This window comes from Mus musculus, chromosome 4 (genome assembly GCF_000001635.26).
Source record: "Mus musculus strain C57BL/6J chromosome 4, GRCm38.p6 C57BL/6J".
Lineage (NCBI taxonomy): Eukaryota > Metazoa > Chordata > Mammalia > Rodentia > Muridae > Mus > Mus musculus.
In genome coordinates this window covers 46,447,232-46,474,314 of record NC_000070.6, presented here as the reverse complement: position 1 = coordinate 46,474,314, position 27,083 = coordinate 46,447,232, and the positions used below count along the sequence as shown (strand labels likewise).

Below are 27,083 nucleotides of genomic sequence, written 5' to 3'. Positions count from 1 at the left end.
AAGCACGCCCATGGTTAGTTAGATCTCCAGGGGCCCACTGCAACAAGCCAGGTCTGCTAGCCATCACAGCTCCCAACCAGCACAGACTTTCTATTTCCTAGCTGCTGGAAGAAAAGCCACTCCATGATGGTTTCCCCATAACACTTCCTTCCTAGAACTTCATGACTTTCTTCAGCAAAGGGTAGCTGCGCCTTAAATCCCATTCATGTTACAATCACATCAAGAGGCTTCTGGTAGACCTGGTTTTAAAGGAAAATCAAGACAGAAACCAAGTCCTGGCTTAAGGATGACTCTAAAATCTGAATGGCCATAAGCGGCCAAATACCACAGTAAATGCAGGAAAGCCTTGACCAACATGTAGCAAGGATCCAACCTGGTCCCCAGCACCACCTGCCAACCCCTCTATTCCAAGTCCCTGGTCAAATCTTAGGTTCTTATCAACCCCACCCTACCACCTCTCACCTATTTGCTATGGCCCTTCCTTGTCTCAGGCCCTCCCTATTCTGTTTCTAAAAGATTTTGTGTATGCGGTCTTGTATGCACTTGTGTACCTAGTGTCTGCAGTCATGGGACAGTTGTGAGCAATCACATGGGTGCTGGGAACCCAACACTGGCCCTCTCCAAGTTCTCCTAACCACTAAGCCATCTCTCCAGCCCTGCCGTTTCTTCTTACTGTGAACACTGAAGGCTGACTTTTCTCTATAAGCTAACTTCTTGCTAGTTAAGGAGCCTGACACACCCGAGGGCAGACATTGCAAAGTTGCATGAACTTCTAAAACAATCACCCAGTTTCTGGTTTTGGTATTTGACAGGGTTTACAAACTATGTGCCTGAGGTTGTGTGGAGGTGGTGGGGAGGGAGGGAGGGAGGGAGGGAAGCTTGTGTTCACAGGCCAGGAGAGAGCATCTAATACCCTGGGCTGCCATCACAGGCAGTTTTGCAGGACTCCCTGCTTGTTATGTGGGCAGTAGGATCCCAACCCTGGCCCTCATGATTGTGCAGCAAGCATTCTAACACACTGCAGAACACCACTCTCCCCCCAAGCCCACGAGAACAGAGCACGTGCCCACCTTCAGAGTGACTGAGCTGATCACAAGACCTGCTGCCTGTTGGCAAGGCTTATGTCAGAATTCCCGTCTTGACAAGCGGCGGTCAAGACAGGCCAGCCATCAGCCTAACACACATGCTCTAGTCTTGGTGAGGTCTACTTTTTTACCTAGAGTATTTCCTGTCCATGGGAGCATGGGTCACCCACACTGAGGCTTGTCAAGTCATCTGGCCTTAGCCCTTTAACTTTACACTAAAAGGGACCCAGAAGTCAATACATGGTAGGGTCTTTCCCCTTGACACATGCATGTACTGGTTTGCAAGGGTTCCAGATTACTCAACTGCTGCATGACATTTTCTGCTGCTGGAGCTGACCCAGGGACTTATTCATGCAGGCAGGCGCTCTGCCACTATTGCAGATTCCAAACCATTTTTAAGAAGTAGCTTACTTATTCTCCGGGGTCACTAACAGCGAGAGTTCGAATAGTGATGGTCAAAGATCCTGCCTTTCCTCATCACTAATATACCAAAGACTGCCCCCCACCTCTGTACCAGACACAGCACAAGCTAGTTAGGAGCCTTGTTTAGAAATGTGAGAGTACAACTAGGCTTTACCAAAGAGTAATGCATTTATTTTGCTTAGTCTTAGAAAATACGGTTTTGGCAGTTATCACACAAAATGTCCTAATATCTTTAAAAAAAGAAAGAAAAAAAAAAAGAAAGAAAAGCATGAGAAAACAGACCCAAAATGTTAAGATTTTATTTACAAAGCTTTTCCTTGTTGTACAGAAAGTAAAAATGTTGTTACAATCGCAGTGTAACTGGCAGCCAGGACGGTCAACTCACCAATCACAGCTGTCACGATACAGCAAGAGTCTTACACGAAAACCTAACAACGTTTACAATTTTGTTGGGGCGAAGTCCCCAGGCTTGGTGGTGGATTACCAAGGGGCTAACGGAGGAAGGCGGAATGTCGCGGGAACTATTCTTTGGCTCTTTGGGTGGGGGTGTCCTGGGGCTTGTATCACAGCTACCTTTTTAAAACAGCTACCAAATCCATGAGCAGTCCAACCAATACTCAACAGTTCTGTTTCTTGCAGGTTGTTTCGGGTCTTAATCATCTTCTCCTTCGTCATCTGTTTCTCTCTTTCTCTTTTCACCCTTCCCACTTTCTTCCTCCTCTGCAGTGAAAAACAAACTAGCGTAAGAACATGGGAAGGGCTCCGCTAACCCTGCTAACGAGGCAGCCACTAACGATGTGCTGCACGGCACCAAATGCATAGGACGCCAGGGCCAGAGAGGCAGGTGGTATGGTAGCACCTCAACTGGCACAGCTATCGAACTGAGGTTTTAATACATAGCAACAACTCTGCTTACCCAGCCTGTTTCTAAGCCACACCCTTCACAAGTGAACCTTAGGCAAGTGACTTAAAAACCCTAGGAATCCTATCTCCCCACTTTAACAGAAGTTATTCTGAGAGATCAACAGGACACCACCATGAGGCTTAGTATGAGACATGGGCACTGTCAAATGGCTCCAATAAAGAAGGTTTCCTACATGGGCCTGGCCTTCTATGCCTGCTGAACTCAGAGCTGGATCATCAGTACCCAGAAGAGCAGAGTGGTCAAGGGCTCTTCATATGCCCAATGTGACCAAAGTCTAACAGAGCCATGAATCTCAGAACTCTGGAAGGGAAGGCAGGAACACTGAATTTCAGACAAGCCCAGCAACACAACCTTGAGAGGGCACTTTCATCTAACCTTAAATGAGAAGGAAACCAGTCTATGCATCACACCCACCTTCATCCTCATCTTCATCCTCATCTTCTTCATCTTCATCAACTTCCCCATCATGTCCAAATTCTTCTTCCTAAACAAGACAATTGCGTAACATTATTAGGTTCTGCTAAAACATGTGGGCTAGCAAGATGCCTCAACCAGTAAAGACAGGCTTCAAAACCCTGGCAACCTAAGACGGATCACTGGAAGCCAGAGATGAAAAGAGAGAATCAAGAGCGACTAACTCGCCGGGCGTGGTGGCGCACGCCTTTAATCCCAGCACTTGGGAGGCAGAGGCAGGTGAATTTCTGAGTTCGAGGCCAGCCTGGTCTACAGAGTGAGTTCCAGGACAGCCAGGGCTACACAGAGACACCCTGTCTCAAAAAACAAAAAAAAAAAAACAAAAAAAAAAAAACAAAAAAAGAGAGAGAAAAGAGAGACTAACTCACAAAATCGGCCCCCTATGTCTCCATGTAGGCTGTGTCATGAATTAGACCACACCGTACAAACAAAACCAGCTGCCACATCTCACAACTGTGATTCTAGCAATTGGATACAGAGGACAGGAGGATCAGTGATTCAAGGCTAGCCTGGGTCACATAGGGCCCCAATCACCAAGCCCACCAAGTCCTCATAAAAAAAGAAAAATGCAAAGAAGAATATTCTTCCAAATAGTTATAGCAAAACACTAGGGAGAAAGCTGTTCTTTTACACATTTTCCTGCTCAGAAATGCTGGTTGAACTTCTTTAATGAGCTAAAAAAAAAAAAAAAAAAAAGTGCCAGAGGGCTCTGCAGTCAAGAGCCTTGCAACACTCTTCCAGAAGATGCAGGCTTGACTGCCAGCACCTGTCTGGTGGCTCACAACCACCTCTAACTCCAGCCCCAGGGAAATCCAAAGCTCTTCTGACTTCAATGACCACCAGACAGACATGCATGTGGTGTGCATGTGTATAAATGCGCACACACACAAAATAAACCTTAAAAGAGTATGTAGCCCAAGAACAGAGTACTTGCAAGGCTCTGGCTCAAAAAAGAAAAAAAAGGAAAATTCAACACATGTCTTTACCATTTTACATTTCAGGACTAGTTTGGACATTATTTCTTGCTGTAGTCATATACTTTATACGGAGGGTACAGATGTAACCCAGGAACTTGTGCACATGGTTTTGAAGATAGTCTAGTTCCAGTCTGGTTTTGAGGTGGTGGGTGATCTTCCCTGCTTATAGGCATGTACTCTTTTCCTTACACAAAACTTAGTTGCTCTCTCAAGGCAGAAGTACATTTAGCCGTGAACCACACAACTCAGCAGTTCTCAGTACTTTGAACACACCCCCTTTTCTTTGGCAATGTGAATGCTAACTCAGAGGTGAGTGCTGAATCCAGGTAGCACCGTTCCCTTATTTCAAGACAAAAGCTGCCACCATTATCCTTTGCCCACCTTTGTCTTTACACAGATAGGGAAGAAAACAGTTGTATTCACCTCCCCGCTGACTTCATCCTCATCATCTTCTCCTTCTACATCCTCATCTTCATCCTCATCTTCTTCGTCTTCATCTTCTTCTTCCTCACCATCCTCATCTTCCTCTTCCTCTTCATCCTCTCCTTCTAAACAGTCCCCCAAAAAAGGAGTTACTAAGGATGAGCATAACCAATCCCAGCACGTGGGAGGCAGAAGCAGGTGGATTTCTGTGAGTTCAAGGCCAGCTATTCTTACAGAGTGAGTTCTAGGACAGCCAAGGTTATAGAGAAACCCTAAAAAATGGACTAAACCTTTGCACTGTAAGCTAGCCCCAATTAAATGTTTTCCTTTTAATACATGCCATGGTCACAGTGTCTCTTCACATCAGTAAAACCCTAAGTAAGACAACATCCAACAATGTTTTTCCTTCTTTGCGTTCTTGGCCATTGCTATCTTGTATGTTCTAGATTAAAGGCATGTAAGCTTGGCGGTGATTGTACACGCCTTTACCCCAGCACTTGGGAGGTAGATGCAGGTGGAATTCTGGGTTTGAGGCCAGCCTGATCTACATATTGAGTTTCAGGACAGCCAGGGTTATACAGAGAAACCCTGTCTCAAAAATCAAAACAAACACAAATGATTAGCTTTCAATTAAGACTTTACCCAAACTCACTCAAAAATATAAATAAAGACACCTAAGCTTTCAAAAAATTTTGATTAATAAGAACAGCTCAACTTGTGAACCGAACTCTGTAAGTGTGCCACTACACACACCTGAAAAACATCTCTTTCCATTAATTCCACGTATACTTGAGATCATGCTTTTATAAATTAAGAAAGAGAGAGAGAAGAGAGAGAGAGAGAGAGAGAGAGAGAGAGAGAGAGAGAGAGAGAAAGAACAACTAAGAATATATCTTGAAGTTTGTAGCTCAGGCACTGAGCTCGGGAGGACAGCAGGCAGAGCCAGGGAGACAAGAAAATGATGAACTCTAAGCACAGAAAGGATTCTAGTGGCTTGTGTGAAATAGCTACTGACCAAATAGATATACAATACCCACTTGCTAATAAAACCATTTCATTTCTGAGCATTTTAGGGTTAAATGTCCAGAGTTTATAAACACACTCATGCACGCACACACCCACTCATGCATACCCACTCACACTCAAGGACACTGAGCAGAAGCACCCAACAGGACTGTGGAAGAGCAGAAGTCAGGTCAAAGGATGCCCAGTCTACCCACCTTCATCCTCTTCCTCTTTGTCCACACCATCCACCTCTCCATCTGAGTCGGGGGCTTCCTCTACACTATCCACCTCCACATCTGAGTCAGGTGCTTCCTGGTCCTCTCGGTCATAGCCATCCAGATAGGACAGCTGGGGCAGGAGCCTGAAGACAGTTTCTCGGTAATCACTCCGGTTAGTGACCTCACAGCCAAACAGATCCAGGCTTTTCAGACAATCCAACCTTTTCTAAAATGAAGAACCAAAAAACATGATTCCTAAATAAAAGGAGCATATCACCAAACCAGCTTCAAGAGGCAAAACTCTAGGCTTCCCTACTGGTTAGCTAGTCATCCCTGTAGACAGGAAAACTCTGTAGTTTTGCATTGCCTTCCTAACAAGCCACGTTCCCCTTCTGCTCTAGCTCCCGTCTTTTCCTGGTAGCACTAGGAGTGTGACCTAGATGAGATGTACACAGAGCCTGCCCATAGAGATGAAATGAGAACTGGCATGAGGCATGGGCAGAAGGGTATACACGAGCTTAGATTTCAGGAACATCTACACTCCTCTGTCTTAAAGATCTCTAGAAGAGGTTCACATTACCAGACTCTCTAAAGGAAACTTAAAAGGCCTTGTTATATACACCGTCCTGCTACGTTCTAGAATAGCATGGAAAGCCCAGAGTGCACCATCCCGTCTAATAGTTAAGTTTAGTGCTCTCCCAAAATTAAACAAAACCCATCAATATGGGGGCCAGGGATGTAGCTCATTTGGTAGAGTGCTTGTGCAGAATCAGAGATCTGACCCCCAACACCAACAACTGGCAGTGCAGGCCTCAGTATGCAGGAGGCTAGAAGGTCAAAGTCATGTTCAGCTACATGAGACGCCTCACTCAAAAAGCTCTTCTAACAAACCCAACAGTAACATTTCATTTGCAAAGTCACTGCCACCTTCACACGACCCATAATGAATAGGTAGGCAACAAAACTCTGCTTTCAGGACAGAGGCACCTCTGTAACTCTGCTTTGAAAGAATTCCCAAGTGTGACAGCAGCCAGTGACTGCCTAAGTGGATCATTAGCTACTTTTGTAAACTAAAATTTTAGGGATGTTTTAATACTCCCTGAGATTCTCCTGCCTTTGCCTCTCAAGCGATAGGAGCAAAGACACCAGCATGCCCAGCTAAAATAAGTCTACTGCCCTACAATGTTCATCTGCCCATCTATCACTCGCAGCTCCTTTTAGGCTGTACTGACAGCAGCTGTGATACAGGCTAGGGTCCACAAAGCTTCATATTCTCACTAGCTGACCCTTCAAGGAAAGGGCTGCTGGCCCTTATAGAAGTATCTTCATCCCTTAATTGGGAAATGGCTCACAAAAGTTTTATTCTTAGAGTAGAACACAGAACCAGGGAGGGCCCAGCAGCAGGATTACAGGCAGATGTCATACCCACCTGAACAAACAATGTACAATCATAAGAGTCTGTCTATAATGTGTTTCCAATGGCCGGGTCCCTGCTGTCTCAAGGCTAGCAGGCCAGGCCCAGCCCTGCCAGTTCTGGGGGTGGCTGATTTTCTATCAGGCAACTTTCAGATTAGGTTTCTGACCTTAGAAACTCAGGTATGATTTCTTGCCAAAGAGGAAAAAAATGCTGTAATACCACCCCAAATAATCAGCGCAGGTTGGTCACTAGCTTTCTGTTGGAGATAGATCCTTTCTTTGCTGCCTAGGCAGCCCAGAACTGGTGAACCTCCCCCAACCCCATCTCAAGATCTATTACCCAGTAAGACATACCAGAAAATAATTATAAGCAGCTTCCTATTATTCTAATGTATCCTCCTCCTCCTCCTCCTCCTCCTCCTCCAGTGTATGTCTCAGCACGTAGCCTTTGTAGACTGCCCTCTGACTCAATTCTCTTGCTTTGGCCTTTCAGGAAGCTGGTAGGACAGCATACACCACCATCTCTGGACTGACTAAAGTGTTCACTAAATGAACTGGGAATCACTTAATCTACTGTTTAGGGCCATCGAGGCTGTCCCAGAAACTTTAGATGTTTGCTTACTTCTTGACAAAACACCATTATCAATTAATTTGAATATGCCAAACAGTATGGTAGGAAATGAAATAAAAGCAAGGTCACAACAACAAACCCCCACATTCTGCGATTGTTTAAAGCAGTAAAGTTGAACTTATAGGCCAACAGGCTCAGAACACAGATTACACAGGATCCCGATGTAATGTGTAAACACTGCTAAAAACGTAACAACTGTACCATGCTGGAAACTTGGCCTAAACTAATAGGCTAGCCATAATAAACATTAAACATTTTATTAACAATAATTTTGCTTGCCTTCTTAGAATTTAGAAGGGCTTTGGGGGATGGTTTGGATGGCCCAGGTCTCTTAAAAAAGGTGTCCCAGGAAGTTTGAACTGCTGCCTTCTTTGTCTCTCGTTAATGTCCCTGTAGCAAGCAGAGGCATTCACAATCATTGCATGGACTGTCAAGACTGGGCTCAAGGCAGTGCTCACGATGTGTGGTGATGAGGATGAAGATGGTGTTTCCCCACTCTAAACCGTTCAGAAGTCAACCCTGGGCCCGGAATCTCCCCCTTCATCATCTCTACAGGTTTTCTTTATTCCAGGTGAGAACCAGATGACCACCAAGCTCAGGCTTTTCTTTTTGTCTTCTTCAAGACAGGTTTTTCTCTGTGTATCCCTGGCGGTCCTGGAACTAGCTAGCTCTGTGAACCAGGCTGACCCTGAACACAAAAGATTCTCTGCCTCCCAGTGCTAAGCTTCCAGGTGTGCGCCACCACTGCACAGGCTCATGATGTTCTAAGCAGCCTGATGTGCATGAAGCATGGTAGCTCTGCCACATGGTGTCAGTGTCACCCAAGCCTTAGCTTCTAATGTAAAACAAGGAACATACTATTTCTATCCACTTCGTGGGGACCTTTCCAACAACTACTATAGGAATTATGTACACCTGCTACAAGCATACAACAAAAATTACTTCTCCTCACTGTCTTGAGACTAATCTGTTAAGAGTATAGATCAGGAACACTCAAGCAAACAACGCCTGCCTGCAGAGTAGCCACCTGTGCTCACTTCAGTGCTGGAACACTGACACTGGCTCCCCAGAGTACTCAGAGCTTCAAGAGAATCGGGAGCAGCTGGTTTTCCAGCAAGGAAAGCCGCTCTCTGGTCCTCTGTTTAACACACCCGCCCATAAACACACACACACCTGTGTAGGGGATGCTATTCTTCAGCTTGGAGTAGCCCAGATTTAAGTTAACTTCCACCCAGCAATAAAAAGAGGCTTGGCAGAGACCAGGGAATGTTAGTATGAATATTCCTACAGGAATTCCATTTTACTGAAATTTAGGTATGGAGTCAATTTACATGTACAAACACATCCCAAAGGCAATAGAAAATTAAGTGAATGAGCTTGATCCTGATATTAATCCAAAGAATTATTTAAGCTCTCTAAATTCAGTTTCTTCTCTAAATAGGACAGCCATTCTTTATTCTCTGGGCTACAAGTCTACAATGAACAAATATTATTAAATCTCCCTGGAATAGCAGATTGCAATGCATATATTTTTAACTTGGAAATGGGCTGCTTTACACAGAAAGAATGAAACTAGTAAAACTGAGGGAGAGTGAGCATGTCGAGATGTACAGAAGAAAAAAAGATCTGCAGAACAAAGGTTCAATGGGCTGGAGAGATGGCTCAGTGGATAAGTGCACTGACTGCTCTTCCAAAGGTCTTGAGTTCAATTCCCAGCAACCACATGGGGCTCACAACCATCTGTAATGAGATCTGATGCCCTCTTCTGGGGTGTCTGAAAGCAGCTATGGTGTATTCATATACACAAAATAATTCTTAAAGAAAAAGAAACAGGTTCAACATCTACACCAAGTGGAGGCTCAAACACAAAGATGCATACATAAGGAACCCAGCAACATTAAAACCGCTTCAACATTTTCAATTGTTGAAGGGGACAAGGAGACAACTTCAATTCTACCAGGACATCGTCACTGAAAGAAACCACAATCTGTCTTCCTCCCGCATCAACAGATCAGGGGTTTGTATAATCAAGGTCAAGGCTAGTCTCACACTTGCTACCTGTGGTGGATGACCAGGCATGTGGCAATGGGATTTATGGGACCCAGGACTTCCATGGATTCTGAGCAAGCATCTTGCTAACTGAATCAAACCCACAGCCCCAACTGAGCATTCTTGCAGTGAGGCGAAGGCCTGTATTTTCATATTCTAGCCCAGCAGGTAGCTGTCTACCACACGTCGTGCCTGTGCCTGCGCCTCACACTGCTGAGCTTGCTCCCCTTCCAACAGTCCCCAATGTACAAACAATCTACTCCTTGACTTTCCTCTAAGCACTTAAGTAAGGCAAGGAATAAAGCCCTCTCGGTTCAGTTTGCTGAGGGTCATTCATATACCACGCTTAAACCCAAAAGGCACTTAAAACTTGGTCTCTTTAATTTACCTACAAGTAAGACTGAGGAAGGTGTTTCTACCCAAAATAGTGATGTAGGTAAGTCTAAGATCACCAACCACGAGACCCTTTGTGCCTCAAACTGCCCTACTTACAGCTCTGAAATGTAACACCCAAGACAGACTGTTATGTTACAGTACAGATTAGCCTGGCTAGTCTAATAGAAAAAATTAGCAGACAGGCTTAAAGCTAAGATAACCATAAAATTCTCCATGCATGATACATCAGTTTCAGTCAGGAGAGCAGAGGCCCAGGAGTACACTGGAGAGACTTTACAAGCCACTCTATGAAGCCAATCATTTCTCCCACTGGAAATATGACAATGAGATGACAACAACCCACTCTAAATCCCCACCACTCACCAACGGCTCCAAGGTGCTGATATCTTTCAGGTTATTGCCACTTAGGTTCAGATGTGTGAGGCTTGGAAGTTCTTCTGCTAGTCTGTCCAGACCTCCGAAGATTCTATTTTCACTGAGCTCAAGCTAAAGGAAACACAGACAGAGAATCACTTACTACTGAATTAAGGTAAAAAGCAAATTCTTCCAACAAAACCAAACAGTAGCAGCAAAGTTCTACAAGAGCTGGTGAAGTGACTCCTCAGGTAAAGACACTTGCTGCCAAGACTGATCAAGTTCAACCCTGGCGCCCACTTGTGGAAACCCGAGACTCTCCTCGTCATTCTCTTGATTTCTACACATGCAGCCTGGATAGACCCGCCTCTCCCAGAAGCCCTGTTTCTATCAGGTTATAAACATTATTTTATTTGATTAAATCCAAATTATGAAGTTTATACATCCCAGAAACATTTGGGATGAGTTAGGCAGGTATGCCAAAAGATGGTAATTTGTTTTGTTTTTTTAAAAATTTGTTATGTGTGCTATATATGTACACACCATGTGCATGCAGTGGCTGCGAAGGCCAGAAGAGGGCATCGGATTCCCTGTGCAAGGCCCCAGAGTCTGTAAATGTGGCTCTCCAGAAACTGCTGCTTCTGTAAGCTGGCGCTGGCTTTCACAGTAAGCTATTAGGTTTCCCAGCTGCAGGTAAGTCACACATGCAATGGTATGCTCACAAGATTACCAGGCCTTAGAGTACAAGAAGGTGGAGACTATGTAAGCCAAGCTCCTCCTTTTGCAGCTCAACACTCAGGCCATGGGACTCGGCTGTCTACATCAGGTGTTGTTCTTCCAGAAGACAGAGTTCAGTTCCTAGCACCCATGTTGGGTCACTCACAATCCAGGGGATACAATGTCCCCTTCTGGCTTCCTAGCCCCCACCCCCAGTACATGTATATTAATTAAACAAAACAACCCTTAGACCATACAAGTGTTCCAATTTGTTAGAGCTTCAGCGCCTGTCAATTTCCAGAGCCCGTTTATCTCACTTGTTCTTACAACAAACTGATCTGGTAGGATCGTCCTCCCATTTTACAGGCTGACAGGTCTATGAACAAAGCCTTGTAGAGAGTCTGTGTTGACTGCACACTTAAAAAGCCCTGGCTCTCCTCACTATACAACATATATGCCTGGTGTGCTACAGGTGGGAACTTCACATGGCTGGCATGGTGACAGAGGCTTGGGACAACCAACCCAAGAGGCCAAGGTAGCTTGCCATTCTATGCAAATGAGACCTTGTCTCAAAGTTTAAAAGGGTACAAAGAGCTAGGAATATGGCTCAGTGGTAGAGTGCTTATCTAGACTCTTCTGACTTGTAAGTTCAGTCCCCAACACACTAGTCAAAACACCTCAGAAAGCAAAGAAAACACCAAATAGGGCAACTAAACAAACAACACTGCTTCACGAATAAAGTCTTTAGCATGCTATAAAATACTCTGCTACAGAAGCAATGGCCACGATTTTAGAATGCTAGCCTAGGAGGGCAGATGAGAGATGGTTCTATAAATAAAGACACGCCACAAGCCTGGCAACCAGTCTCCAGGAGAATGGAATCCCAAGTTGTTCTCTGACAGCCATAAATGCTGTGGTTTTACCCCACCCACCAAGTAAATCTTAAAAAGAAAGCAAACAAAAAGTCCTGCTTGTCTATGATTAATAAAGATCCAAGAACCGAATCTCGTGATTTTTAGAAACCATAATAGCAGAAACCACCTTTCTGTGTTTAGACCATGTAGCTAGAATATCACATCTCTCTATAGGAAAAGACAGCAAGGCAATACACCAAAGCATTTACTAACAGAGAACTTTAAAACCATTTGTATAATCAAAATTTTTAGTTATTTGTTTCTTATGAAGAGCTTGTACTCTGAGGTAGTAAGAACATACAGTCCTTACCTGCTGTGAGAACATTCAATCTGCTTTTAATTATGATCACCTTCTCATTAGCCCTATGAGTGGTCAGTGTTTAAATTGTTCAGAAAAAGCCCAGTATAGTGGTGCAAACTTGCAACCTCAGGATTTGGGAGGCTGAATGAAGCAGGGACCACGTGCCAGTTTACACTAGTCACACAGTGAGACCTTGTCTCAAAGAATCCAACATTTGAGAAAAATTCAATACAGCCATTGTGGTGCTTAATCTCACTGTGAACTTGATGTATCTGGAATTAGCTAGGGATACACTGCTGTGTGTTTCCAAAGGGAGGGAAGAGCACTCTGAACATATGCGGCTCAATCCCATGGACTAGAGGCCAGGCTGAACCAAAACAGAAGAGTCTATGTATGACATTACTAGCGTTCATGTCTCTTCTAACTGCACACACTGCAGTCGCTCCATCTACCATGCCAGGTGTGCCACTGCCTCCATCAAACCTCCCCACTGGGAGAGATGACAACTGTGCCCAAATGAACTGTTGATTTATCAGAACGGTAAGAAAAAACACCAACTTATGAGTCAAATGTACACAAAACAGATGCTAAAATCTTTCTATGGGTGGATGACCCCTGGCTTTCCTGATGACCCACATAACTTCACTGATGACCCACATAACTTCTTCCATTTTTATGTGTGTGTGTGTCTGGTGCCCACGGGAGCTTTAAGAATTATGAAATGCCAAGAGCCGCACCTCCTTTTCTTCAACAATGCAAAGGCTTATTTGACCCTAACACTACCCAGAGTTCTGTGGGTGCCTTTAGGAAAATTGCTGTTCCTTTCTGGGCCTATGGCTACACCTGTCAGTGCACAGGAGCAAAGTTTTTTTCTATTTCCTTGACAAATACAGAGACAAGAGAAACTCTTTTTCCATATTCTGTTCTTTCTGGAAGTAACTAGAGGGCAAGACAGGGTGACTATAGGGAAGGTAAACCATCAACAATGGGTTAAGACCAGGGAGAGAGAAATGTAGGTTTGTTTTCTGTGGGTTTTCTTCTTTTTGGGGGTGGTGGTGGTGGCTGGGGACACAGACATAGGAGGCAGTGGCTGTCTAGAGGGACCCCACAGTCCTTTACATGTTTCTGCTAAGAGCTGGATTACAGGCAGATACCACCAGATTTGGCCTGTCGCAGGCTTTCTTACACAGCTCTTTCTAGTCAATCACAACACATTTCAAACTAGTTATTAAGAATTTCATGACAGGACTAGCTAGAGATGGCTCAGCAGTCAAGAGCACTTTCTGTCCTTGCAGAAGATGGGTTTGATTTTCACTACCCATGGGGGCAGTTGTAAACTGCCTGTAACTTCGCCCCCTCATCTGAGATGCCTTTGGAGGGTAGGTACCACACGCACACCCCACAGTCAGTCTTCACTTTCCTTCTCATCAGCATACAAATTAAAGCACAGAAAGTGAGAGGCTCTTGTGTCTCCTGAACATAGCATAAGCACAAAAAGTAGCTAACAAAATAAAGCTTTTGACAACTAACCAATTATTTATAAAGCAACTCTCTCTTATAATAAGGCATTATTTTCAAAACACTGTTGCAACATTGCAGGGTCAAGTGTAACCACCAGTGATGAAAATGAAGCTGAGCCACCTTAGGACGGAAGGTAGCCGCCCAATCTCAGTGTCGTGGGCCACTAAAACACACGTGCTTACAGCACACAGAAACCCATGCATTCCTCCTTCTCAATCATCCTCTTAACAATGAAAGAATACTTACCTTTTTCAACTTAGGTAGCTTCGGGAGGTCTGAAACTGAAAACAAGCCTACACTTATTAAACTGAGGAACTCTAAGTTCACAAATTCATCTGTTAACCCCTCAATTTTTCCATCCATTGCTTTGCAATTGTCCAAGACAAGTTCTCGAACCTGTGGGTACAAACAAAAATAGGAAGAAGCTTTAAAAACTGTAACAGAAAACAACAACAAAAACAAAAAATCTCTTAAATTCAAACCTGTAAAACTTCCAAACTCAAGAATAACATTTATGTGAGAGTAGGATCAGCTACCAATATAAAAAGCATGGTTAGTCTTGTAGTCTCAGCATAGTATCAAGACTCAAAGATCACTGTTCATGTACACGCACGCACAGGGAGGCATATTCTCCATATCGCACCAAGAGCAGAGAGGCACCCTAGTTCTCAGAGCATACGTGAACCTATCTCTTTCCTTCTATAGCTGTGCTTTCAAGGGGCTTTCTTTCCTGCTTTAAGCCCAGGAAGGGCATGGCCACGGGGAGATGAACACTTTACTTCGGCCATGTAAGGCACCAAGGCACTTGGGCAATGAGCCTGCTGCTTGAAAAGCAGGGTGACTGATCTCACTACCATCACTCAGAGTTCCAATAGTCTTCTGCCATTTTTGTTTGTCTTGTTTTGAGACAGGGTCTCTATACAAAGCCCTGGGTTTCCTGGGACTATGTGGACCAGGCTGCCCCTGAACTCACAGACACCCCCCTGCCTTTCTCTGCCTCTTAAGTCCTGGAATTAAAGGCATCTACCATCATGCCTGGCTTTTCCTTGCTATTTTCAAAAGAAAAAGTCACAAATAAATCCTGCTAAGGATTTTTACACCTGTACTCTCCAGTTTCAGATCTCTTCTATTTTGTTTTGTTTTAAAGAAAGTCTTCCTAAGGCTGACCTAGGATTCTGAGATGTAGATGTCTGCCTTCTCTTGACTCAAGAGCTCCAACTGCCTCTGCCTTCTGTGTGCTGGTACTGCAGACACACACAACCATGCCCAGCTAAGGTGATTTTCATTTTTTGTGTAACAATAAAATTAAAATATAAGATATGACACTAATATGTCCAAAGTAAGTGGGGAGGAATTAAAAAGTATGGCACACTGCCTCTCAGATTGGGATAAAAATTTTTTCCTTGATACTTGAAATTGCTAAGATTCCAGTGTATCTACTGAGGGGTAATAAGAAACTTCCATTGGAGATGGAAGGGGGACAAAATACTATGGCAGCTCCATCGCTGGGCAGATTCAGGCATTTACTACATTTAAAGTCAATATTGCCGGGCATGGTGGCACATGCCTTTAATCCCAGCACTTGGGAGGCAGAGGCAGGAGGATTTCTGAGTTCGAGGTCTTCCTGGTCTACAAAGTGAGTTCCAGGACAGCCAGGGCTACACAGAGAGACACTGTCTCGAAAAAACAAAAACAAAAAAATGAATATTGCTGCAATACAAAAAACCCTATTATGGCAAGCAACACGGGACACTCAAAATAAAGAACAGCATTTTGAGGTGAAACAATGAATACCACAGGAGGGAGACACACACACACAGAGCTAGAGACATAGACCCAAGTTTCAATGGTGTTTGTGAGTCACCAAGGAAGAGGAAGTGGCAGGAACCTGGTATTCCTAGAAAAAGCATCATGGATGGAACTCAGGGCAATTAAGAAAGACAGGCAAGGTGCCCAAAGCTAAAAATACTCCCCCCAAGACAGGGCTTCTCTGTGTAGGCCTGGCTGTCCTGGAACTCAAGAGACCTGTCTGCCTGTCTCCCAACTACTGGAACTGAAGCCACCACACTGCCCAGCTAAGAACTTCATTTTAAACACCAAGAACAAGATGGGCATGGTGACAAGACACCTGTAATCCCAGCACTCAGGAGTCTGAGGCGGAGGGCTGAAAGCTGAAGGCCTGTGAGCTGAGTGGAGAGTCAGTTCCAGGTCAGCCTCAACCACAAAGTAAACCTTTGAAAATAAGATGACCTGGGACACAGCCACGCATGTGATGCCTCACTTGTGAGGTAAAACAGGACTTCAACAAGCCTTTCTGTCATGGCAAAGAACCTGTAAGATCGTTACAGCATGGGAAAGCACTACTGTGCTGTAAGTTTGACCCCTCGTATAAAAATACAGCAGAGATCTGACTATACAACTGACCTGATATGTACACTCTGGCACATGCATGACCCTTGCCCATCATACATTAATTTTTTTAAATTTATGACTAAAATGAAATGAGTTGGAAATGACACTGAACTTCTTGATGAAGGTGCACCCTACCCAAGCACTGGTGTGGGCTATGTTCCAAAATGAAGGAGAAGCTCAGGGAAAATTCACTGTGGTAGTATGAATAGGAATGCCTCCCATAAACTCCCGTCTTTGGATGCTTGGCCCAAGGGAGTAGACCATTAATTAGGAGAAGCCTTGTTAGAGTAGGTGTAGCTTTGTGGTGTCATTGGGGTGGGGGAGGGAAGAGGTGGTTGAGGGCTCAGATGCTCAAGCCCGCCCATGGCCAGTGTCTTAATCTATACTTGCTGCCTACAAATCAACCCTCAGCTCCTTCTCCAGCACCAAGTCTGCCTGCATGCCACCATGTTTCTAGCCATGAATATCAATAATAGACTAAACGTCTGTACTGTAAGCCAGACCCTTTTAAATCTTTCCTTCATAAGAGAGTTGCTGTGGTCATGGTGTCTCCTCCCAGCAATAAAACCCTAAGACTTTTGATTTTAAGCAGGGGTAGTATGGCTAAGAAAAGACAGGTCCCTGACTTCCAGAAATGTCCAGATGAGTCAGTTGGAGTTGCCACATCAGGCCAAGCCTTAGAGTTGCACTCAAGAGAAAGGTCTTAATAAGTGCCACTGGCTGGCTGCCTTCAAGTCTGAAAAGTTCTCAACAAAGCCTGAGCTTGTGGAACAGGCCAGTTTCTCAGGAAGCTGAGGCAGTAGAACCACAGGTTCCAGATCATCTCAGAAAGAGGCACTAAGGCACGGCAGTAATCTCAGGACACAGAGAGGTGTGCGGTAGGCGCAAGTTTGAGAGTAACCTTGACGGCACACAAGTTCTAGATAAACCTCAGTTCATGAGACAGTCTTGAAGAAAACAAAAAATATACGCCTAGGGAGATGGCTCAGAGTTTAAAAGCACTCGCTACTCCACTGAGTCCAGATCCTATAGCTTACAATTGCTTGTAATTTCAGCTCCAGGGGATCCAACACCCTCTTTTGGCCTCTGCAGGCACCTTAGTACATGTGGCAGGCATGCAGACATATGCAAATAATAAAGGGGAAGCTGGCCCCCAATCTGTACATCTGTGTATGTAAACTACAGAGCTCTGAAGCCCAAGACGCAGCAAGGTAACCTGCTCGAAGATGGAGCAAATTTACCCTCCTCATTGGTCATTCTCCAGTGGAATTTGATTCTTCTCAAATGTTCAAGAACTAAAACTAAACAGCACAGTAATGCTAAGGCTTTGCATGTGAAGGCAGCAGATCTGAGATCAGGGCCATCCTCAGCTACAGACTGATGCCTACCTGGGATATGGAACACTTGCTGTGTAATTATTATTGTATTTTAGGACAGAGTCTCGCTGTGCAGCCCCATTGCCTTTCCCAGTGCTGGGATGAAAGGTGTGCCCCACCAGCTTTCCTGTAACTCGTGCACTGGGTTTTCTAGTTATAATGCCAAATAATCTGCACTTTTCCACACTAAGTCTTTCTTCTACTCCAACCCTTTTTTAGTTCCATTCCTTTCTCTCTTCATTTCCTTCACTGGGAAATAACCAATTTTACCTATGGTCAGGGTTGGCAATCTTCCCCAATTACGTACTTGTCCTAGGAGAAGAGAAAGGCACAGAAAAATATCATTTTGGGTCGTAGTGGTTTGAGTATAAAGACTCCCACAGGCTTACATATTTGAATGCTTGGTCACCAGAGTGGCCACTACTTGAGGATTAAGAGGCAGGTAAGCCCTTGTTGGAGGAAGTATGTCACTGGAGATTGGCTCTGAGATTTGCAAAGTCCATCACCAACCTCTGTCTACACCACTATCTTCACATGGCAATCCTACCTAGTGCTGGAATTCCAGCTCTGTGCCACACACAAAAGGATAATGTCCAATCCTTCTAATTAGAAAAATACTAAGTAAACAGTGCTGTTACTGCCATGCCTGCTTGTCTCTGCAGTGTACTAAATAAACCTGTTTTATGAAAGAAACTGCCCTACACTAAATACCCCAAAACGCAAACTCACACAGAAGAGATTAAGATTCTCTCAGTTGTCCTCTGACCAAGAACTTTGTAGGACACACATTTCTTAATTTCAAAAATGAAGAATTCAAGGGCAGGGGGTAGAGCTGAGTGTCTTGCTAACCCAGCATGCTGGGAGCCATGGGTTCAATCCCAAAGCCACAATAAAGTGACAAGGCTAGTCAGTCACGATGGCACACACCTATAAACCTAGTACTTGAGAGGCAGAGCCAGGAGGATCCCTAGTTAGCAGATCCCTAGTTAAGAGTTCCAGGACAGCCAGGGCTAAAGAAAATAAACCCTGTCTGAAAAATAAAACAAAAAAGGGGCTGGGAAAGGCACTCGCTCAGTCAGAAGAGTGCTTGCTTGCTATGCTAAGCCCCCAGGTAATGCTGACCTCTGATCTCAGAATTTGGAAGGGGAAAGGAATGGGAAGCTAAAGGCCACCCATCCCCAGCTACAAAATGAGACTGAGTCAGGGATCGAGGCAGGAGCAGGTGAATTTGAGTTTAAGGAAAGGCCGCTCTACACAGCAGCTTCTAGGAGAGCCAGGACAACAGGACTTAGCAGCAGGAATGTTTGATGCCAAGCCTAACTATGAGACCCACATGGAGGAGAGACCTAACTCCCACAAGTTGTGTTCTGACTTCATGCACATATGCAATTAAAGAGTTAAAATCCAAAGATAAACAACAATAAGCACATTAGGCTCATATAGTAGCAGTCCCTCAATGTATTTGGGTGGCAGAAAAGTTGAGAAGGCACTCCACCCCAGAAGAAAATGCCTGTGCCCTAAGGGTAGATAAAAGAACAATCTGGAAAGGCATTTGATATAAAATATTAAGTAACAGATAAAGGCAATCACCCGGGCTCCTCTTTAAAGCAGCCAGCTAGTACACATTTATAACATGGTCCAAAGAAAAATAAGAAATTAAGCAATTTTATAGACTAACACTACCAAAATGCACAGACGTAAGGTTAAGTTTATGCCGTGTATCTTTATCAACCTTTTTTGCTTGTCTCCATCTCCTTTTCTCTAAAGATGTATTATTGTACAAAAGAAAACCCCAATTAGTTGCTATGCAACCAATTAGAATATTCCATCGAGCTCAGAATTATATCACACTAAACAACAGATGTCAAAAGTTGGGGTGGGGGCCACAACAGGAGGAGAAGGAAAAAAAAAAAAAAAAAGACAGCTAAGGAGGTCTGTTTCCCCCAGTGAACTGGGTGGAAAGACAGACTAAAGAGCAGTGTAAGCACACAGCATATCAAGGTTTCACAGGAGGGTGGGGAGGGGCAGAATTAAAAACAAAACAACACACTCCAATAAGAAACTACTTGGTTTCCTAACTGAAGGAAACCAATAGACGGCTGGCTTGAAGGCTGTCAGTGCGCAATGGGTAACTGAGTACCTCACAGATGCCCGAGGTTGCATCTTGCTACTGTCTGCCAGCAATTTTTGTGGCATACATAGTATGTTCAATTTATTCTCAGTGAACCCTCCAGGTGCCCCTGGAGCCAAGGACTGAACCCAGGGCCTCAAGCTTACAAGGCTAATGATCTATCACTGTGCTAATCCGCAAACCCTGAAAACTCTTAGTATACACACTTCAATCCTATTTTGGAGGGTGGCAATCTGGGGAATGAACCAATGGCCTCATACAATGCTGAGTCAGGTCTACCATGGAGACACCCCCACCCAGTGTATGGTATTTTCCACAAACTAAAGCTACTAAAGGATAAGACTGGAAGGTTATTGATAGAACATATGCCCTTGGTTCAATCTCCAGCAGCCCCAAAACTCTATTCTTGCCCATAAAAATCTTTGAAATGGCATTTACTTTTGCTTTTTTGGTGCGATGTCATTTTCTGCCATTTCCCCCACTGTGAAAACTCACTACTGCAAGAGCTAGTCTGGACTTTGAAAAAATTGGAATTAAGTATTTCAAAGCCTCCCCTAAAGAAAAGAGCACGCCAATGTTCACCAGTAACAGGTGCAGCATATGAACCTGAGCTTATCTCAGGCCTAAGAACTTAGGAGGAAACCACCAGCCGGTATAGAAATGTTACCAGGATGTGCCCAAGCCTTAGAAGAACACCATAGTGCATACAACCCACTTAGGTTTTTTAGGCACCAATGTGTATTTAAATATCAAACCTCCACTCTTATATCTAACTTCTATCTCAGTCAACTTTAACAGTACATTTAACTGGAGACAGCTTTCCAACACCCCCACAAGTCTGTAGTGTCCTAAGGCTCACTCAACCCATCAGTTCTAAGTACCAAAGGTCTCTGCAGTGTGTTCTAGGCTATTACAGCATACAAAGAGCTGAGGGTTCTGTTTTTGAGGCAAGGACACACCGCAGGACCCGGCTGGCCTCATACTGACTGAGATCTGCCTGCCTCTGCCTCCTGAGTACTGAATCAGAGCACCAGCACGCTCAAGAAGAATGAGTTCATTTAAAAAGCACCATCTTGGTTGAAACTTCTCATTTGCCTATGACACTGCATGCAAAACACAAGACCCCCCCCAAATTTCCAGGTGTGATGGTACCAGTACTCAGGAGGCTAGGGCAGAGGGATAGCAAGTTAGAAGTCAGCATAGACTTCGTACTGCTTGAAAGACCCTGTCTCAAACAAATAAAAAACAAAAACCTGCAGCAATTTTCCCTTCAACTCCTCCAGTTTGGGGTTCAAAGTTTTTTCTAAATAAGCATCTACCAATGGCCTGGCTCCCTCTAAGTAGCTTGCCCTCCACATCCTCATACTCTTGGTGGCTATCTCAAAAGGACACTTACTCAAGGACCCTCTAATCTGCCAAGGTACAAAAAGGAGGTAGCGTGCCCTCCCAAGTCCGAGGACCAGGAGGGCAGGGGACACTCGTTTCCGCAGGTTTGTCGGGCCCTGCCATACTGTAAGCTGAAAACGCAATAAATCAGTGGTTCAAGAGAACAAGGGGGCCCAGTGCTTTCTCCATCAACCACTTGTTGCTTGTGGGCGCTTTAAAAGTGTAGTCCCTAATTCACGTCTAATTCCATGGCTCTGGCCAGACGTAGTCAAGAGGATTTAAGGTGAAAATGAGTACTCTACCTAAATTTAGTTACTTCCTACTCTATTGATTTTTGTGGCTGACTAGAGTGAAAAGCTCAAGGCATGAACTCATCGTTTCAAGTTCAAGGAAGAAGATGGTCTAACAACTCAATTTCCCAGCACGTGGTGGGCACAAAATGTCTGACGGAGGGATGGAAGGGACACGTGCCGGTGAAATGTTCAGGGCCCCGGGAACAGGGACACCACCCAATCAGTCCTCAGGGACCGCCCCACACTTCTGCGGGGCCGACCTCAAGGCCTGTGGCAGGCCTTTCCAAACACAAAGCCTCGGGCACGCCACCGCCACAAGTTCCCAACTTGTTAGCCATAGTCACCTGAGGGCGCCAGCCCAGGCCGCCTGTCCCGCTCGACCTCGTGGGCCCAGGGTCGAGCCCACGCGCGCCGCAGCGCACGAGAGCGGCGTCGGGCCCGCGGCCTGCGCACAGCCGGCCGCAGAGGCCGCCGCGTGGAGCACGTGCGGGGCCCAGGCCGCCCCAGCCCCGCGTCGGCCACCGTTGCCCTTTTAAGAAGGGGGAGGGCGCCCGCGAGGGGACGAGGCGGCGGTGGCCGAGCGCCGCGCTTCCAGTGCGCGCGGAGACGAGCCCCGCGGGGCGGGGGCAGCCCGGGGACCGACAGGCAGCGCGAGGGCGGCCGGCTCACCCGGCGGAGGAAGACGGCGCCCGCCAACATGGCGCTGTGGCGCGCCCCGGCTGGCGCGCGGAGCCGCCGGCCGCCCACACCGAGGGGCCGGCCTCCCTCTCGGGCAAGGCCCCGGGCGGCGGCGCGGGGGAGGGCGAAGCCACCGCGGCGGTGACGGTGCCGGGCCGGCTGGCCCGGGGAGCCCGCGTGGGCAAGGCCGAGGGCGAAGGCGAGCCGGGCAAAGGAGGGGCAAAGTTGGATTTTTTTAGGCTTGAAAAAATGGCGGGAAGCGCATCCTTTTTTCAAACTTGGCCTCGGGAGGGGCGGCGGTTGCGCCACCTCCGCCGCCAGGCCCGCCCCTCCCCCGTTCCGCGCCAGGCCGCGCCCGAGGGGGGCTCCGCGCCCCCCTCAGGGACCCGAACACCCTCCTCGGCGGCGAGGCCCTGTCGGCCGCGGGGCGCATGGAACCCGGCCCGGCCCCGCGGCGGGCCTGGCGGCGGCGCGGCGCCTCGGCAGGCCCGGCCTCCGCCCGGCCGCGCATCCCGGGAGGCTGCAAACATGGCTCCCAGCGTTACACAACCCCCGCGCCCGCCCTCGCCGCCGGCCACACGCGCGAGCGCTCCCTCCGGGAGAGGACCGGGCGGGCGAGCGGCTCAAAGTTTGCTTCTCCACCCGCCGTCCTCCCCGTGGCCGCGGGGGCCCGCGGGCGCCAAAGAGTTAAAGCCCGCGCGCTCGCTCCCCCCTCCGCGCCTTCCGCCCGCCTTCCCTGTCCCCGTCCGAGCTGCGAGCAGCGCCTTCCCCGCGCCGCGGCCGGAGCCCGGTGGCCCGCAGGTGGCCACCATTACTTGCAAGTCATCGGGGGGCGCGGGCGCCCGAGGGGTTCTGCTTACGGCTGCCGGGGTCCGGTTCCTCAGCTCCAGGTGGATCCTCCTCTTCATATCCATGTTCCCCTCGTCCCCCCTCTCCAAACTTAACTTTCCGCGGCGGGGGCGGAGGGGGGAGAGGCGACCCGGCCTGCGCGGCGAGGGCCGTCGGAGGGAGGCGGCTGGAGGAGGCGGCGGCGTGGTCCCCGGGCGGCGTGCGGGCGTGCGGGCGAGCGGAGCCCCCGGAGCCAAGTTACTCGCGGGAGCGGAGAGAAACCATGGAGGGAAAAGGGGGCTGGAGCGCGGCTCTGGCCTCACTACCGCCGCCCCCGGCCAAGGCCCCGCACTGCGCTTAAACCGGCGACGCGACGCGGCGGCTGCTCGGCTCCACTCGGCCCTGCGCGGCGCCGCTCGGCTCGGGAGCCCGGGCTGCAGCGCGGACTTGGGAGGCGCACGGAGGGCGGGGCGGGACCCGCCTTAAGCTCAGCCCGGACTGCGGCGCCGCCTCCCGGGTCGCGCGCGCCTCCTGGCCCTCGGGTCGCACGTGGGCTGGCTGATGTAAGACCTTCCGGTGCCGGGACCCCCGCCCCCACCCCCACCGGCACCCGCGCTCTCCTGGAGGTCGACGGGCAGGCTCAGCCTCGCGCCTTCTTCCGGGCTCTCCCGGACCCAATTTCGCCTGAGCCTTCGGGCGCCCTCAGAGGCTGTGGCTTTGGGGTTCACCCTGTTCCTCCCAGTTTTGAGGCCCATAGCCCGACCTCGCTGCCTTTAGGTCCAGTGATGTTAGAAGTGCCATCGAGGACCCTGGTGAGGCTGTGCTCGCTTCCCCGCCGTGTTGTACTAAAACATCAGCAGGGGCAGGCAGCTCCAGCCTCTTGCCCAAGCCACGCCGCATCTGAGCATCCCCAGTTCAGGAAACTTTCCCCTTGGCACGTGTTTGTTTTTAAAAATAAAAAATTTAATATACTTTAGAACTTTATCAGTACTTAAACTACAAACTAGCCAAGGAGACAGAAAACAACTATACATAAACACTGTTTTTAAACATGTGAGCCACTAGTGAAGGAAACCATTAGTAATTTTAATGACGCCTCAGTCCCCACCTTCTGACTTTTATCTCTTGGGGCACCCGTGGAAGATGTATACATTCTTGGTCACCATTAAGTTGAGTCCTGGGTTGGCAGCCTTTGTCAAAGTCTAATTTTAAGGGTCCCTGGATTTAAAGCACACGGCGTTGTGTTAAATGAGGAGCCTACCTCTGATATTAACCAGAGGCACTAAAGATTACTGTTTACTGGAGAAAAACATCATCTAGGTATTACCCTAAGATTTTAGTGCAAGAAGCCTCTTCCTATCATCCCATTTTGCCTTAGAGGCCCAAACTTTTAAATGATTATATATCAGATTCAGAAATAATAATTCAAGAGAAAAGAAGATGTGTAGGTTATGGGGGAAAGGTGAATAGTTATAGGTGTAGATTCACTCATAATTCCGTGGTAGTCTGGAAGGCTAAGACAGGAGAATGTGGGGAAAGGAAGGGAGTGCTGTGCTCCTTGTCACAAAAGATCTCCAACTATTACCTGATAGGCTTCACTGAGCTATGCAAAAAGCTTTTCAAAAAAAAAAAAAAAAAATCTACTGAAGCGCTTCCATAATCAATCACCGAGCATTGGCTTTTAAGAGCTTGCGCTGTTATGTCCCATTTAACTTTCAGGCAACCCCTATGAAGTTGGTGATATCTTAATTGAAAAAAAATGAGGAATTAAGGTTTAATCATCACCAGTAGCCCAACAAAGTTAAGCTTTATAGGTCTGGTTCAAATCTGCCATATTTTTGCTCCACCCTGGTCTAGAGTGAGTCACCGTTGGGGACTCTTACTTTGGTACACTGGATGGAAAACAGTTGAGGGCCCTATGAGAACAGGTAGCCCACAGGTGGTGTCATGTGCTGTTGGTGGCAGGTATGGTCTGCGAGAGAGGAGTAGTCTGGTAACTCCCAAGGATGGTGGGATTGATCCTAGCTAGTATGTTGAGACTGTTATCTTTCCCATGGTAAACAGTCTACAGGATGAATGTATGTTTAATAAGATTAAGCTACAGAGTAGTTAATAAGCACAGCCACAGCATGCAACAACAACAAAAAAGAAGGCCAGAGAGTCAGAGGAAGAGCGACTACAGACAGGGCACTGTGCCTTCCTGCACAGTCGGTGCTGGCATGCACCTCTGAACAAAGAGCATGTGTCCCAGTGACATGCTGCTTTGTCAGGGGCTTCACTGCCAGAGGCATAAATAACACAGGCAGCACAGGGTGTGTCTCATCGCCCTACCAACGTCTACAGGACTCTCAGTCCAAGGGCCTGAAGGGGCTGTTGTCACAGGGCCTGGTGTTAAATATTGCTGTGCTTAATGTCACTGTCACTAATGGATCTGTGTGAGGAAGAGGGACAGTATGCAGTCGTATCCAACCTGCAGTCGTCCATGAGTTCATGGTTTGAGCTATAGTTGGAAGGAAGTGCGGGACAGTGAGGACATTCTGGTCTGTCAGGGGCGGCTGTGCAAGTGGGTCTCCTTCCTGCCACTTCCTCCATGCTAATGCCCACGCACAGGACACAGTAAGGCTGACACTGTCAGGCTGGGCACTTCTTTATCTTAAAGCCACCTGTGCATCAGAATGTGTGTGAATTCCAGCAAACTCAAAAACGTTGGAGAGCAATACTGAGACTTGGTAACTTTTTGGACCTGTTCCTCACTTCAGATTGGCAGATAACCCAAGCCTACCTTCTACAAACACTGGGAGGAAACAGCACCATTCAGGGCTGACAAGAGGGCCAAAATGGTAGAAGGCGCGACCTGAATCCTCACAGGTTGTTCTCTGACCTCCACACACATGCTCTGCTGCACCCATGTGCATTCAGACTCACACCCTCACACACACACACTAACGTGCAATAAAGTTGTTAGAGAAGTCATTACTCTCTAAATACCAAATACCTCTATGTCCCCCATGCACATTAGGTAAGAACAAGGCTCCCATCCCCCTCTTTTTGTCATATTTTGGGTTTCATGTAGCCATGGCTGGCCTCAAACTCACTATACAGCCTAGGATGATCCTAAATTGCAGATCTTCCTGCTTCTATCTCTCACACGTTGAGCTCACAGGTGTGTCTCCCCTTATTCCTACCACACAGTGTAGGACAAAAGATAACTGTGAGAAGATCACACTTCCATGTACCCAGTTAGAGGTCGGTGGTAACAAGAAGTAATTCATGGGGATCGAACTCAGGGCCTGTGGAGGAGCAGTCGATGCTCTCAGTTCCTGAGCCCAGTGGTGGCACACGCCTTTAATCCCAGCACATAGGAGGCAGAGGCAGGCAGATTTCTGAGTTTGAGGCCAGCCTGGTCTACAGAGTAATTGCCAGGACAGCCAGGCCTACACAGAGAAACTTTGTCTCGAAAAACCAAAAAAAGAAAAAAGAAAAGAGGTCGGTAGTAGAGCCTAGCATGTATGTGGCCTGGGTTTAATCCCCAAAATCTCACTGGAAAAAGGAGGGAGGGAGGGGAAAGGGAAAGGGGCAGGAGGGTGGGAATAACAGCTACACACTTCCAGATACTTATGGTGAGGAGGAGCTTGGGGGCCAACTTCAGAGCATAGCAGTTCCTTTGCAATGTGTAAATGTGCATGTTGCAATTGATGTGGGATGTACTAAGAGCTAGGCAGCTTAGGCTGTGAGAAAAGGGAACACAAACAGGTGTTAAGAACTAGTCTGAAGCCAGCCTGGTCTAAGAGCACGTTTTAAGACAGCCAGGGCTACACAGGAGAAAGCCTGTCTTGAAAAACAGAGCCACCTCTCCCACCCATCTCTCCATATCTCTGTCTCTGTGTGTGTGTGTGTGTGTGTGTGTGTGTGTGTGTGTGTGTGTAGAGAGAGAGAGAGAGACAGACAGACAGACAGACAGACAGACGGATGGATGGATAGACAGAAAGAGAGAGAGAGAGAGAGAGAGAGAGATCCTATTACTTACCAAAAGGTAAAAACATAAGAGGGAGGGTGGCCAAAGTACAGAACAGACAGCCTCATCCCACTCTAGGGCCCTCGTAGAGGGAAGCAGGTTCCTTTCTGGAGAGTGAAGTCTAATGAGTAAGTG

General features: G+C 47.0%; 1 protein-coding gene across 2 annotated transcripts; it reads right to left on the bottom strand.

The window, feature by feature from the left end:
• Window positions 1–1,657: 1,657 nt before the first annotated feature.
• Anp32b (acidic (leucine-rich) nuclear phosphoprotein 32 family, member B) lies at window positions 1,658–23,389 on the bottom strand. 2 transcript variants are annotated; one of them, NM_130889.3, is made up of 7 exons: window positions 22,966–23,389; window positions 14,076–14,225; window positions 10,386–10,508; window positions 5,528–5,756; window positions 4,308–4,432; window positions 2,848–2,917; window positions 1,658–2,228 (listed from the first exon to the last, which is right to left on the bottom strand). In NM_130889.3, the coding sequence occupies exons 1-7, from the start codon at window positions 23,017–23,019 to the stop codon at window positions 2,161–2,163; spliced, it is 819 nt and encodes a 272-aa protein (NP_570959.1). In that variant the 5' UTR covers window positions 23,020–23,389; the 3' UTR covers window positions 1,658–2,160. The 2 variants fall into 2 exon arrangements, with proteins under 2 accessions (NP_570959.1, XP_011248391.1); XM_011250089.3 differs by lacking the exon at window positions 22,966–23,389 and adding an exon at window positions 21,772–22,374 and having other exon boundaries at window positions 1,783–2,228.
• Window positions 23,390–27,083: the final 3,694 nt, after the last annotated feature.